This window comes from Musa acuminata, chromosome BXJ1-6 (assembly GCF_036884655.1).
Source record: "Musa acuminata AAA Group cultivar baxijiao chromosome BXJ1-6, Cavendish_Baxijiao_AAA, whole genome shotgun sequence".
Classification (NCBI taxonomy): domain Eukaryota; kingdom Viridiplantae; phylum Streptophyta; class Magnoliopsida; order Zingiberales; family Musaceae; genus Musa; species Musa acuminata.
In genome coordinates, this window is record NC_088332.1 from 5498634 (window position 1) to 5512325 (window position 13692).

At 38.1% G+C, this 13692-nt stretch overlaps 2 protein-coding genes across 2 annotated transcripts; both read right to left on the minus strand.

Annotated features, from left to right (window-relative positions):
- Positions 1–1337: 1337 nt before the first annotated feature.
- Positions 1338–2965, minus strand: LOC103986992 (leucine-rich repeat extensin-like protein 4). Its single transcript, XM_009405162.3, has one exon. It carries the CDS (start codon positions 2822–2824, stop codon positions 1571–1573), a length of 1254 nt encoding a protein of 417 aa, XP_009403437.2. The 5' UTR covers positions 2825–2965; the 3' UTR covers positions 1338–1570.
- A 1336-nt stretch (positions 2966–4301) lies between these two features.
- On the minus strand, positions 4302–11394 carry LOC103986993 (uracil phosphoribosyltransferase). The gene is made up of 11 exons (XM_009405163.3): positions 11091–11394; positions 10924–11002; positions 10181–10239; positions 8968–9045; positions 8743–8824; positions 7317–7365; positions 6238–6299; positions 4935–5002; positions 4787–4842; positions 4670–4717; positions 4302–4587 (listed from the first exon to the last, which is right to left on the minus strand). Exons 1-11 carry the CDS (start codon positions 11124–11126, stop codon positions 4536–4538), a joined length of 669 nt encoding a protein of 222 aa, XP_009403438.2. The 5' UTR covers positions 11127–11394; the 3' UTR covers positions 4302–4535.
- Between the last annotated feature and the right edge of the window lie 2298 nt (positions 11395–13692).

A 13692-nucleotide genomic window follows, 5' to 3' on the forward strand; every position in this document is an offset into this window, starting at 1 on the left:
AATGAATCATAGTACGAAAATAACTCATTTTGAATTAAAAAATAAATAAATTTAAGATTTAATTATTCTATAAATATCTTATATATCTCTATATAATTTTTTTATAAATATAATATGTGAGAAAAATACTAGATTATTTTATTGGGATCTACGGATGATGAGAGAAAAAGTATAAAAATATATTTTAAAATTTAATGTGAGAGGATATAAAAAAATTATAATTAAATTATGCAAACTCAAGAGTCGTAATTGATTTCATATGATAAAGAATCTGATTTTTACTATTGATATAATCAATGAGTGTGTTATGTCGATTTTTTAGTATACTTTTTTTGACTCTATGATATGTTCTTTATTTATTAATATATAAGATTTCTCTTTTGATTTTGAAAGTCTTTTAATCATAAAAAGAACTTGATATTAGCTATTCGTTAAATGAAGTTTTGAACTCTCAATATTTAGTAAGTAAGGTTTTATGTCCTCAATATGATATAGCACTATCACATCAAAATTTTAGGTGTAAAAAAATTATTAATTAAGATCTAAAATCTTCGACGTCGGTAAGTGGATATAGTTTGTTATTGCTAAACTAATATCTTGTGTGTTTTTTTTGTGATTTTTATTGTACACTTGTAAATCCAAAATGTTATTATTGCAATGTGGTGTGATATTTTTATATTTCATTAGGACTTAACATGCATAATTTATGGCATGATTTACTTAGGCAATGGGGAATGTCTTGTTTTTATAATCTACAAATGGTATGACAAGTGTATGCCTTCTTTCTTCATTGTCTTTGAAGTGTAAACACCTGCACTTTGAAATGTCTATACGAAGGAGATGATGTTTGATCTTAACTATTTGAAGGTCAAGTATTTTCTCAGTCATCTGAATCTTCTTCTCTTCGGATCACATCAACTTGACTGACCATATGGTGAGAGAGAAGTATCCGATCATGCCTATTCTTCTCGGTACTGACAGTATCAGATGGCTCTTTGTTCTCTACAGCTTACAGGGAACAAGAAAGTGTTACTGAACTTGGATTTGTGCCTTTGCCTGTGCAGTATGGTTCCTCATTGCAAGATGTTCTGATCATATATAGAACAGATGTATAGAATTATTAGCTGAAGGATTGAATTCTACTAATCTTTTATGCCTCTCCGTGTTAATTCTCAGATCATGTTTTGTCTAGGCTTTGCCATCAATGGGAATAGAATTCATAGGCCATTCTCAGATCTTGAGAATGAAGCAGTTGCAGCTTCGATCAGTGGTGACAGGAGATAGATGCTCCCTTGGTCATCCTCAATAGACAAAGAACTCTTGCATAGCAACGATCATGGTGAAGAATGTTGTATCAGTGAGAATAGTCATCTCTTGGAGCTACAGAATTGGCAGTGCCAGCTTTACCATGGCATGAAATGACATGTTGAACAGAAGAACAACTCCAAAGCCAACTCAACATCACAAATTACGCAAGAACATGTTCTTCTGGTGGTGCATTTAAGAGAGCATAAGCCAGTGAATGCATACAGCCTGTTTACTACCCAGTGCAGCGTTATCCTGACAGAGGTCATGGCAATGACGGCAATGAGGTGGACAAGGTGAATGAAACGCCAGCCACACCACCTCCCTGACCCATGGCGGCAGCGCAAGCCACAGCCTGCGTTGATGGTATCCTGAGGCAGCTGAGATCCACTCCAGGTAGCCCTGTGCACTCCGGTGGAGGCCTCTGCATGTCCCTCCCAGCCACACAGTTCCCGGAGAAATCAAACCCCACATTCCTGAAGGACAGCTTGTCACAGTCCTGGCTGAACCCAGAGAAGAAGTTGAAGGATAGAGAAAGGTTGAGCAGGCTCTTCAGGTCGCAGACCAGGTCTGGGAGCTCCCCTGAGAGCTGGTTGTGTGCTACGTTGAGGACCTCGATGTCGGATAGGCATGACAAGGAGCTCGGAACACGGCCTGTGAGTGAATTGAAGCTCAAGTCCAGGACTTCAATGTCGTTGAGCAAACCTACCCCCTGCGGGATGCAACCTGTGAGCTTGTTGTTGAGGAAGAGGACCTCCCTAATGCCGGAGCCCGTGTAGCCGAAGTTGGCCGGAATGGAGCCGGAGAACTTGTTGCTGGCCAGGGTGATCACAGAGGCAGAGGAGGCCCAGAGGTTCATGGGGATCTGGCCTTCGAACTGGTTGTTGTTGAGGAAGATGGCATCCAAGTCCCTCTCGAAGAGCTCATCGGGAAGTTCACCGGAGAAGCTGTTGAACCTGAGGTCAAGGTAGACGAGGTTGGGGATGAGGAGTGTGGAGGTGGGGAAGGGGCCGGAGAACTGGTTGCTGCTGAGGTCCAGCTCGGTCAGGTACTGCAGCTCTCTGAAGGAGTCTGGGACTGCACCTGAGAACCTGTTGCTGTTCAGGTGGAGGAAGGATAGGTGGATGAGCAAAGAGAGCTCCTTCACCAGTGAGCCCTTGAGGTTGGCACGGTTGAGGTCTATGCCTGAGACCACAGAGGGCGAGGAGGAGCTGTCCTCTGGTGGCTCTGAGCAGAAGACACCTTTGTATGAGCACACATTAGGGCCAACCCAGGAGGCCAGAATTCCATTAGGATCCTCCGTCATGGCAGACTTCCAAGCTTGAAGAGCTGGGTACTCACTGCTGGAGGCGGCACCTGAGGGATCGGATGGTGGTGCTTGGGCGGTGGCAGTGGTGATGCTGGTGCCTCTTCCATTGATCCAGACACCAACGCCACCACCGATGCCAACAAAAGCTGAGGTTGTCAGGGAGGAGAACTGGAACAAGGAAAGAATGAGATACCACCACGCTGTTCGCATCTTAGCAGAACAGAGCAAGGAGTGGAGATTACAGAGCTTTCGGAGGTTCTGAGATCTGGTGACCAGTGTGCTGCTGGTTGATGAACTCTCAGCAGCCTTATGTTCGTTTCCTCTACATATGGAGGAATGTCTTTTGTCCAACACATGTCATCATCTCATTTGCAGTGCTAAATATTTTAGCATTCCTCAAGGTTGGTTCAAAGGAATTGAAGTGCAAGGAAGCAGCATTTATGATGTTGGCTGGGATTTGGTGGAGAGTGTCATCCGCTTGAAGCATACAGTACAAATCATGCCCTATCTGATCTGTAACCTATTCAGTCTTTATAAATTGTGGAAGGATTAATCATGAGAGTAAGCAGATATGAAGCATTTTAACGAGTTCCATTAACTATAAAGGTCTTTAGTTGCTATATGAGATAGTCGACCCTCTCTGTCAATCATTGATTTGATTACTGAACATACATACTGGTGTAATCCTCTCGAAGCTGACACTTGAGCTTTTATTTTCGATCATGTAGATTAGAGTATGAACAATAATTATTGATGGAGCATGTGGATGCAAGTGAACTGACTCATGCTGCCCACTGTATGTATGCATGGGAACTGGACTGGACTGGTCCACCTATGTTGTGGGGGTGGTAAGATATGTGGTGCTTCTTGGTGATTGGCATAAATTTAGTAAAAGTAAAAAGTAAAAAGAGAGAGAGAGAGAGAGAGAGAATAAAATGTATAGTCAAAGTAGGAAGAAAAAATTTCGTTATTTCATTTTTTTGAATGATTTTAAAGAAATACTTTGTATGATTTGAAAGAAATGATTATTGTTTACATGTCACACTTGGTGGTTGGAACGAACACATATCCATTTATTTTCACTTTGTGCTTTGAAGTAAAAGGCCTTGTTTGATAGTGATCTTTCGAGGCCGAATGTACACGACCCCCTGCCGCAATGTTTAATAGGCTTTCTTAGGGGGGAATTATTCTAGCAGTTATGATGATTAACTCAATGTCATTTATTGGATCTCTCTCTGGAACTCGATCTTTTGTTTGAGGTCAATGACTGGTGCAATTATCTTGGATACTGGTCCTTGGGGGGTCTCACTCAAGAAGGATCCAAAACTTTCTCGTGGTGGTATGCGAACACTGTCGTTGTCAATAGCTGTAACACTACTGTTCTCATTTCCCTATCTTCCTCGAGAGAACTATTTGCGTGAGTTTTAATGCAATTGCCACTGGATGACAGCCTGTGCATTTGCTCGAGATAGTTTCAAAGGAATCCTTAGCTTGTTGTCATGGTGGATCCAAGTCGGGCATCCTCATATCTTTTCAGCACTAACCAAAAAATAAAGTTCCATTATGGATCACATTAAGGCCTTTTGCTCATCTTTACGGAATCCATTTAATCTCTTTAAGCGATGCAGCACACTCATAAAATTTAATTATGTGCCTTCTCAGTCAAAAACCTAGAGGATGACAAAACTAACAAAAGTTCAGACTACTCGAGTCATAAACAGCACTTCCAATTGTCTTTTGGACATCACACCACATAAACAAAACTAACAAAGGAGTTTTGTTTTTCACTCAAAACTGTTGTAGCAAGTGCCCTTGTTATGATCCCTACTTCAGAATGTAATCAAATGCTAAGAAATTGAAGTTGTCGGAGCAGTACGCTCTAAATTTGTTGCATACCTCCTCAGTGCTGAAAGTGCTACATTTAAGTGCCGAAGCTGCGGTCACCAGCATCTCCCAGTCCTGGGACTATGAACCTGGTGATGGAAAAAATACATAAAACAAGATAAGCCACATGCATTTAAGGCTTTGCATACTTCCGTGGATAGAAGAATATACCCTTTCTCGTTTAGAATTGGATCTACAATTCCTGTATACACATGAAGCCTGAAAACAACCAGCACTAATTAGGTAAATAACTAATCCGTAATTATACAATTATGGAAGTTGAGTTACCCCGGAAACTTCTGGCTAAGCTTCCGAAGGGCTGGAGGGGCAGCAATAGCAGAAATCTGACAGATTATATATAAAAAAACAAACGAGTCACAAGCGTTGTATCACGTGGGGGTTGGACTAGAAAGAGGCTGAACTTTGTAAGACTTACAACTTTTATTTGTTTGTCCTCTGCTCCACGGTCCTTCAACAAGTCAACAGCTGCAATTACTGTACCACCTGAAAGAGCTCAAAAACAGGGTGATAAGCCATAATTCATGTTATATTACATGGTAAATAAAAATGCTAGTCAAAGGAACACAGATTGGAACCAAGGGACATGCTATTATCACTAATATTATTTCCATGATTACTATGACCTCTATCACCACCACCATACTATTTATCACTAATACCCCTTTCCCGCCACCATATGGTTAACAACTTCATCGTCTGCTAGGACAACAGCCACTTGGACTGCAAGTTGCTCTTCCTCCTCCAAACAGAAATTGGAGCGCCAACACCGGCTCCCACAGCCTGCATTGTCAGGAACACTTTTCAGAACCCAAAAGTTCACCTCTTCCTATTTTTTGCTTCATCTCTGAAAGTTTTTGGGCATTTTCCTTGGCAGATATGCCAGGCATTTGGACACATCCCCTAATGCCTGTAACATATTTGTTTACGATGTCATGTGCATCCTTACTACCAGTGCATAAATTTCTACCTGAAGGTTGTGATGCCCTATACTGGTTCATTACATGTTTGTTGGAACCTCGAACAAATTTGATTCTAAAATGAATTATTGAAATACCAAGTCTACATCATCAGCCTAATGTGCAAGAGTGTAGGTATTCATCATAAAATAAAGGATATATGTTACCATGTGGCTCAACCTCATATCCCCTTCTTATAAACCTCAAGCAAAGCCAATTCTGACCCAAGTCAGCTCTCCCAACTTTCACAAGGTCCCAAATAGGGGCTGACATATTCTGCTTCAGCCTTTTACAATTTGGGGTTGCCTAAAACATATTAATTCAGACTTTCACTGAGGGTGGTGCATATAACTCATCCCTAGTTGGATAGGAGCGGCGAATTCCTTTTCAAAATTCAACTGGTTAATTAGGGAAGGAGAGGGATAACTGAGCCACCTTATTCAGGTCTAGTGGTAAAGATCTAGATTCTCTATATCTCATTATTTTCAGAAGGTCTTAGTCATTATTCTTTTATAGCTAATTTAGAAAGCCTATAGTCTTGTTTTGAGTCTCTTTGAGCAAAAAAGATTCAAATTTGATTAGGAGTTCAATTTTAAGAGTTCAAGGGGTCTCTTTTGGTAGAATTTTGATACAGGCTTATACTTAATATTAGATATTAGTTTGGAAAAAAAGGGGAGAATATGAATGGAACCTAGTTCCAACAAGCCTAGAGATAGTTTTCAACCAGTATAGTGAAAAGTACACCATTAAAAAGAAAGATACCAGTTGCAAGCATAGGATCAATAAGAAGTATTTGAGACCCCTCCTGAAACTTGTCAGGTAATCTGCATTTAACAGCAAAAAAAGGAAAAACAGTAATTCATTACATGGTTATCTCATGTATATCAACTAACATGCTCATGATCACATGAAACACAGCAGGAAAGATCAAGCAGATTGTTGAACAGAATATAAAAGGTAAAAGAGCACATCACTTTTCGTGGAGAAATGAAAGAGAAGAGACATCTTTTCCATTTTCGTATAACTACTATTTGACAAGATATGAAAATCATATTACATAAGCTTAATATTTCATGGGAACACTAACTCATTACTTTCACTACAAATTTTTGAACCGAAGAACTACCATTTATCAGTACATCACTTTATCTGATCTTTAAATCACACCAATTGCAGTTAAATTCATAAAGTCCCGATTGAAAAACAATTAATTTTCCATTCAGTTCCTGAGGCATGCATAATTAATTAATAAAAGAATACTAAATAGTAGTGGAAAACTAAGAATGCAAGATTACCATAGGAAGCAATGTGGAGGTTAAGGGCTCAAAACCAGCAGCACAAGGTATTGCTCCACATAAATTAATGGAAAACTATTGCACCCTTTAGATTTTTAGAGAACCATTAATAAGAATGTTATGCAATAGAGAAGCGGGTTCATAGTGAGGAACTATTCGCAAAAGTTAAACTATAACCTAGAGATGCACACATAAATTTTTTTAGATCTGAATAGAGATATACCACGTGATAAAATATCAAAATTCATTTATGAAGTGATATTCAAAAGTTCAAAATTTCCACATATTGTCTTTGCATGAAGAACATTCACCAAATGGCCAGTTGTCAAAGACTCAAAAGTTACATAAATCACAATTAATAATGCAGATAACAAAAACTAAACATTTGTACATCAAAGACTGATGAGCAAAACCTGTAGAGACAGAAAGCAACTACAAGCAAGTTAAAATATAATATTTGATCCAAACAGCAATGACAATTTCAGAAAAAAGAGAAAACACTGTAAACCTTATGTTAAAAAAAAGACAAGGAACAGTAGCTCTTACTTGTTGAGGTACAAGGATGGCTCTAGAGTCATCTCATCCCTACGCATGCCTTCATTTGAAAGAAGAAAATGGCAACATCATTCAGGAGAACATATCATGCAACTATAAACAGTTAAAAGTTCTAAAGCTTGGTTTCAAGTTCTGTGGATTTTAAACCAGCTATGTGATAATAGCATCATAATTTGTGGTTAACAATCTGGTTTGGTAACAGATAATTTCTGCCTTTTGAACTAAGAGACAACTCCTGCACCTCACTAATCAACAACAGATACAGAGAACAAGGATTTGAATATCATACCATACCACCGGTCCACCAGTAGACCGGCATGTAGACCACCCGCTACCGAGCAATATCAAGTATTTGGCCCTGTATCGGGTGATACGGGGCTGTATCGAGTGGTGACGATTGAAATTTTCATCGTTACCGATCTGCACCGGCCAGTACCGATCGATTTTGACCGTTACCAAATGGTAACAGTGTTCTAATAGTCAATTTGACCGTTGGAGGCCTCCTCAAGGGTTTTTAAACCCTTTCCACCCCTCCTGTTATGGAGAATCTTACGGCCAACAACAGTACGATGATAGTTGGTCATACTTCTCCGAGCAACAGTATGATACGGAGCAATAGATCAATATCGAAAGTAGATACCGATCATAGCGACAATCCATCACCATATTGATGTACCAATGTCATACGGTGTGTCAATACACTATGTCGTGGGATCAATTTCAGGATTGGATTCGACAAACATATCATATTGATATACAGATACATAGGATCGAGAAACCCGATCCACCACCTGTGAACGCCCGTCGTTTGTTTTGATGATAGAATGAGATAAATCTACACATGTGATTACTTAATTCATTTAAATCTTAAAATTTTAGTATACAAAATAATATAACAATTCAAATAATTTTTTTGTAGATAATTCAATATTAACGGAAGAACGATCCGAAATGGACTGAAATTACGAACCTTGCACAAGGCTACTCCTTAAAGTTTGAAAAAGATATGTGGCACTATTCTTATCTAATTTACATTAGTTTTGCTAAAACTATACTAAATGTATATTTATGTCTAACTTAAAAATCTTATCCTAACTTTTTTTTTTTCTATTTTTTAGGTATTTTCGAAGGTTTTTATGCCTATTTTAGGTGTATTGCTCAGTACATCGTACCATACCATACCGAGCAAAGCTCGATACACTGGTACCGCATGGTATTTAGAACCTTGACAAAGAAAACTAGTAATTTGAACACTTCAAGATATCTCTTAGTTTGAAGGCTTCCAAATGTCAACAATGGCCGATCTGCATATCTAATTCATTTATAATTAGGTTCCTGGATGTTGAATACCAACAGCATTTAGTCATTGTAAAAACCCTATTATAAATATAGTGATGCTTAATGTATTTGTTCTCACCCAGGTGGTAGGTTCTCGTTGCAGGCAAAACTGATGAAGCATGCTCGGCTAGAGCAAGACCAGCCCTCAAGATGGGAACTATCTGTCAAGTGAAAAACCATCAGTAAGTTAATGTGCAATGAAATACTACCAATCAAGGTAATTCTATGTAAATAAGGCAGCATACAACAAGACTACTATGTCTAATGAATCATCTACACACTGAAAACGCAAAGTACCCCTGACCATTATGGGCTCATGTGGATCAACAAATTCAACAGTAGCAACACCCATTGGAGTCCGAATCTCTCCACTGACTACAGGCTGCAAGGAAAATAAACTGCCATATGATTGGGGAAAAAAAGGAAAAAGTGTACAGAATATATCAAGAGTTTTAGCTGAGGATAACATTATTCTTTGATGACATAAAAGATTTAGAAATTTAGAAATGAAGCACACCAACACATACATATTACCTACTAAATATCTGAATATACTTTTCTTTAACAACACATATAATTTCTTTTAAAGTTCTTGTATCTGTTCAACAGCATTGGAAATTGTGATGTGCTCTTCTAACTTGATTATGATCTGAACCTGTTAATGGGGTCAAATGTTGTTCAGGGATATATTCTAGAGTTGGTGCTGTGTGGTTTTGGCTGTGGATTGCTGGTCTCCACTCAAATGGAAAAGTGTGATGTTTCATTTCGAGTTCTAGGTCTAGTCAAGGGGAACCATTGGCCATAATCACAGCCAGTAAGAGATATTTTTTGATATAGACATTAATCACGTTAACCAACTTTGCCATTATTCCTTATTCCTTGATTGGTGTCATTTGAAGATATATCTAACTGGACTTAGTCATGGGGCTGACTGATGGTGTCCACTCAAATAGAAAAGTGTGATATTTTATTTCCTGTTCTAGGCTTTGTCACATGGCAACTGGTGGCCATAGTCACAGGTCACCTAGAGATACTTTTGTCGTACTATTAATTAGTAACTGGTGGCTATAGTCACAGGTCAGTATGAGATTGATATACCCCATCAATTTGCACCGAAAGCTTGAGGTTTGTTTGAAAGGATGTAGGATAGGTAGCTAAAAAAATTATCACAGTAGTCTATATGATAGGATCTTCAACCGGTAACACCTGTTCCACCCAAAAGAAAATTCATAGGTACATGGTCTACTTCTTCACTGTAAAAGCAACTACATATTATGTTTCACCTTGAAAATAAATAAAGTTTCTGAACCCCAAAAAAATCTTAATAAGCTTTATTCACAATATTTGTCCCAACAGTGACACATAGCTTTACTGATGGATGTCTACTACCTTAGCAAATCTCAGTCCTTCATGAAAACAGTTTTTTCAACAAAAACAAAACCAACTGAGACTTGCCAACAATGAACAGTAAAGATGTTTAAAACATGGGACATAAGATAAATGAAACTTTGACGCACCAACCAATCTCTAGAAGCTTCATAGATGAGTAATCTCCCAAGTTCTGCCATGGCATTCTCTGGCAACAAGAATAAGAAAGATGAAATTAGTGATTACCACATTAACGTCTTAAAGTACCAAAAGCAGAGGATATGAGGCAACAGTAAGAGAACATGCATCACTATTTCTGCAGCCATACATGCATATGCGATCATACAATGGATTTATAGACAATGTTCGTCCATAAATTGTGCCTGCAGAAAGACAATGGCCCAATGCATGAGTCTCCCACCAACGTGGGGTACGAGGAAGGTAATGTATACAGCCTTACCCCTCATAAGAAAAGAGAGTTTCCATGACTCCAACCCGGGTCACCTAGGTAATGTGAAGCAATCTTTTCGTGATGACAAGGCTTGCCCTCTTGTGTGTTTATACACGAAATTCAAATATTTCAAGGCTTCACATTTTTCAATCTAATCAACCATCTTCAACGTCAACAAAAGCCAACTCAGCATATTGACACCCAAATCATTAGAACAGAAAGAATTCATCATCCATATCATCTAAACAAGATGACTACCAATGCCACATAAATTTTGAGAAATGCCTATCATATGTTCAGCGAATGGTATAAGCGAAGAAACAATCTTCAAATCAATCGACTACGCACATAAATAACGTATTCCAAGTCCATCAACAGAAATGATAGAGCAGTAAAATTCATCCAGACCAAATATAATTCCATGGGGCGAGAACTACTCACTAAATGTGGCGCAGGGAGTCTGCTCGTTCCTGAGGATGGATATCCAGTGCTTGATCAACGGGTGCGACGGGACGCAGACCTATTGCCCAGTAGATATCAGAACAAGGATCAAGGGAACGGACATCACACTCTAAAACAGAGGGGCAAAGGAGGGCAAGAAATCCTACCATCGTCGTCCCGTTGGCGACCGGCTCCTCTTCCATCGCGGTGCCTGCTCTCGAGGAGAAGCAGCCGCAGACCCCCGATCGAGATTTAGGGAGGAAGGGATTTGGAGGGCTAGGGTTTTAGATGGCGCGGCGTTTGGGGAGGAGAGGAATCGAGTAGCGGAGTCCTCACGCTTGCAGCCATCAAATGCGGCAAATACTTGTATATATCGGGGAGGAGAGGAATCAACTAGCGGAGTCCTCAGGCTTGCAACGGGAGCAGAGGAATCAAGTAGCGGAGTCCTCACCCTTGCCGCCTTCAAATGCGGGAATATATATATATATATATATATATATACACGCATGAACCCGAATATATGTATCCAATGAATTTTAAGTATCAACTAAGATGGGTCGGATTTATATCATTCAAACGGGTATGTTATCTTATTGGATCTAGCTTCGGAGATGGATCCAAATATGTTCAATCATAATCTAATAAAATATAATTTATACTTAATTTGACATCTCAATGAGTATTTTTTTATGGTTGGTAATAAAGTAGAACAAGAAATTTTATTTTCATTCAAAAATGATATATTTATCCTGAAAATAAAAAAATAGTAAAAATAAATTAAATAATATGATTATATTTTATGGATATTAACCAAAATGATTGAGATTAATGGTATAAAAACTATCAAAAAATATTTTATTATTACTAATATGAAAAGTATGATATGTGTCATTAGATAGTTATTATATCTCGTCATGATTATCGTGACACCTTGAATCAAAACACCCGATCAACATAATAAGTATGGGTCATCGTCTATAACACTTGACACTTGATGTTTTAGACGACTCCTTAAGTTCAAGTAATACCTAACAACTTCATGAAATGGCTCCTAACTTGTTATTAAGATATTGACGGCTACTTTAATCATATATAGAAAAGAATATTAAGTAAGTTAGATCAAGGGATTCTTCTATTTTGGAAATAGGATTCTCTCGACTCTTTCAAACTTGACCTAATTTTGTAGGTCATCCAATTAAACTCACTCTCTTCTCCTCATTGATTTTACGATCAACAATTTGAGGCCTCTTTGTTTATGTGTTGAGTGTCTTTCGACCTTCATCGCTTAACCCATGATTTTTTTTTTTTTTTATTCAAGTGATTATATGACATGGAGCTCATTGATCGGACAATGAAGATTAGTATCAAAATGGTGATATCGGATAAGTAGAAATTGAATCACTTTGGATCTGGTAATGTAACCAAAGCAAAATAGATCTTTCATTGATAGTTGTCAATGATCTCTTGAATCCATGAAAGGATCAAATCTGACCCTAAAGATCTCTTAAATCCATAATATGATCGAATTCAGCCATAAAGTGACTCAATTATACGTTGTAGTTAAATCCAACCGTATGAGAATTCAATCATAAAGCATCCCAAGATTCATGACATGATCCAATTTGATCATATCTTAAATGCTTGATACAATTACATGATGTGGTTGATATCGATCATGAAACATTCTAAGTCCATGATGTCATACAATCCTCGATAAAAGTGTCTCAAGATCCATGACATGATTAAATCCAACCATGAAGCATTCTAAATCTATGTCGGGATCGAATTTGACAATCAAGCATTCGAACTCCACGACACGATTGAACTAGGTCATGAAGAATCATGAATTTTGAATGCAGTTGATTTAGATTACAAATATCTTAGGGATATAATATAGACAAGTCAAACCATAAGCGCTTCCTAACCTTATGACATAATCAAGGTAAATATAGAAGCACCTCGATCATCTAATGAGATTTAGGACAACTAATGATTCATATATATATATGAATTAGAGCACAATGGAGGACAAAATATATGCAAAAGTTTAACACACATAATAATTATGCCATGTTATCATTTTCTCGACACTCATAATTAGACACTCGATGAGTTTGATGTATTTGCAACGGGCAATCATCAACAACACCTAATGTTTCAAATTCGAGTAATATGATAATTATGTGAACCATGTATGAAAAATCTTAAATACATTAGTTCTTGTTGAGTACCTTTTAGAAATAATATTTTTTCCTCTTTTTCTAACTGAAATATTATATGAACAATTAGTCAGAGTTCTAACAAAACTCACTTGCTTCTTGACATCGATCTTATAATTAAATTAACAACAATAAGATTAGTTTCTCAACCAAAAAGAGTCAATCAAGAAGTAATCTTAATAATTACTAAAAATAATAAAATAAAAATTATTATCATGTTTGATCAACAATTTCCTATAGCAGATTGAGGAATAGGATTTTTAGATTAATTTTGTCTTATTATCTTTCTAAAATAGGGTAGTGATCACACAATCATTCGCTGAAACGGCGAGGAGAATGTAGTGATGCGTCCCCCCTTGGACGAGTACGCTCTCGTCGGACTCAGACTTCGACCCACTCTCGGCCCCCACAGGCATAAAGTGGTCCCATTTGTAGATGCTGCGGCGGTCCCGCCTCGACTCTCCAATCATCGCGCTGGTAGTTCCGATGATAAGACGCACAAGTGTGCACGTCTTTTCTATTTTCTTCGGGAATGCATCGAAACGCCACC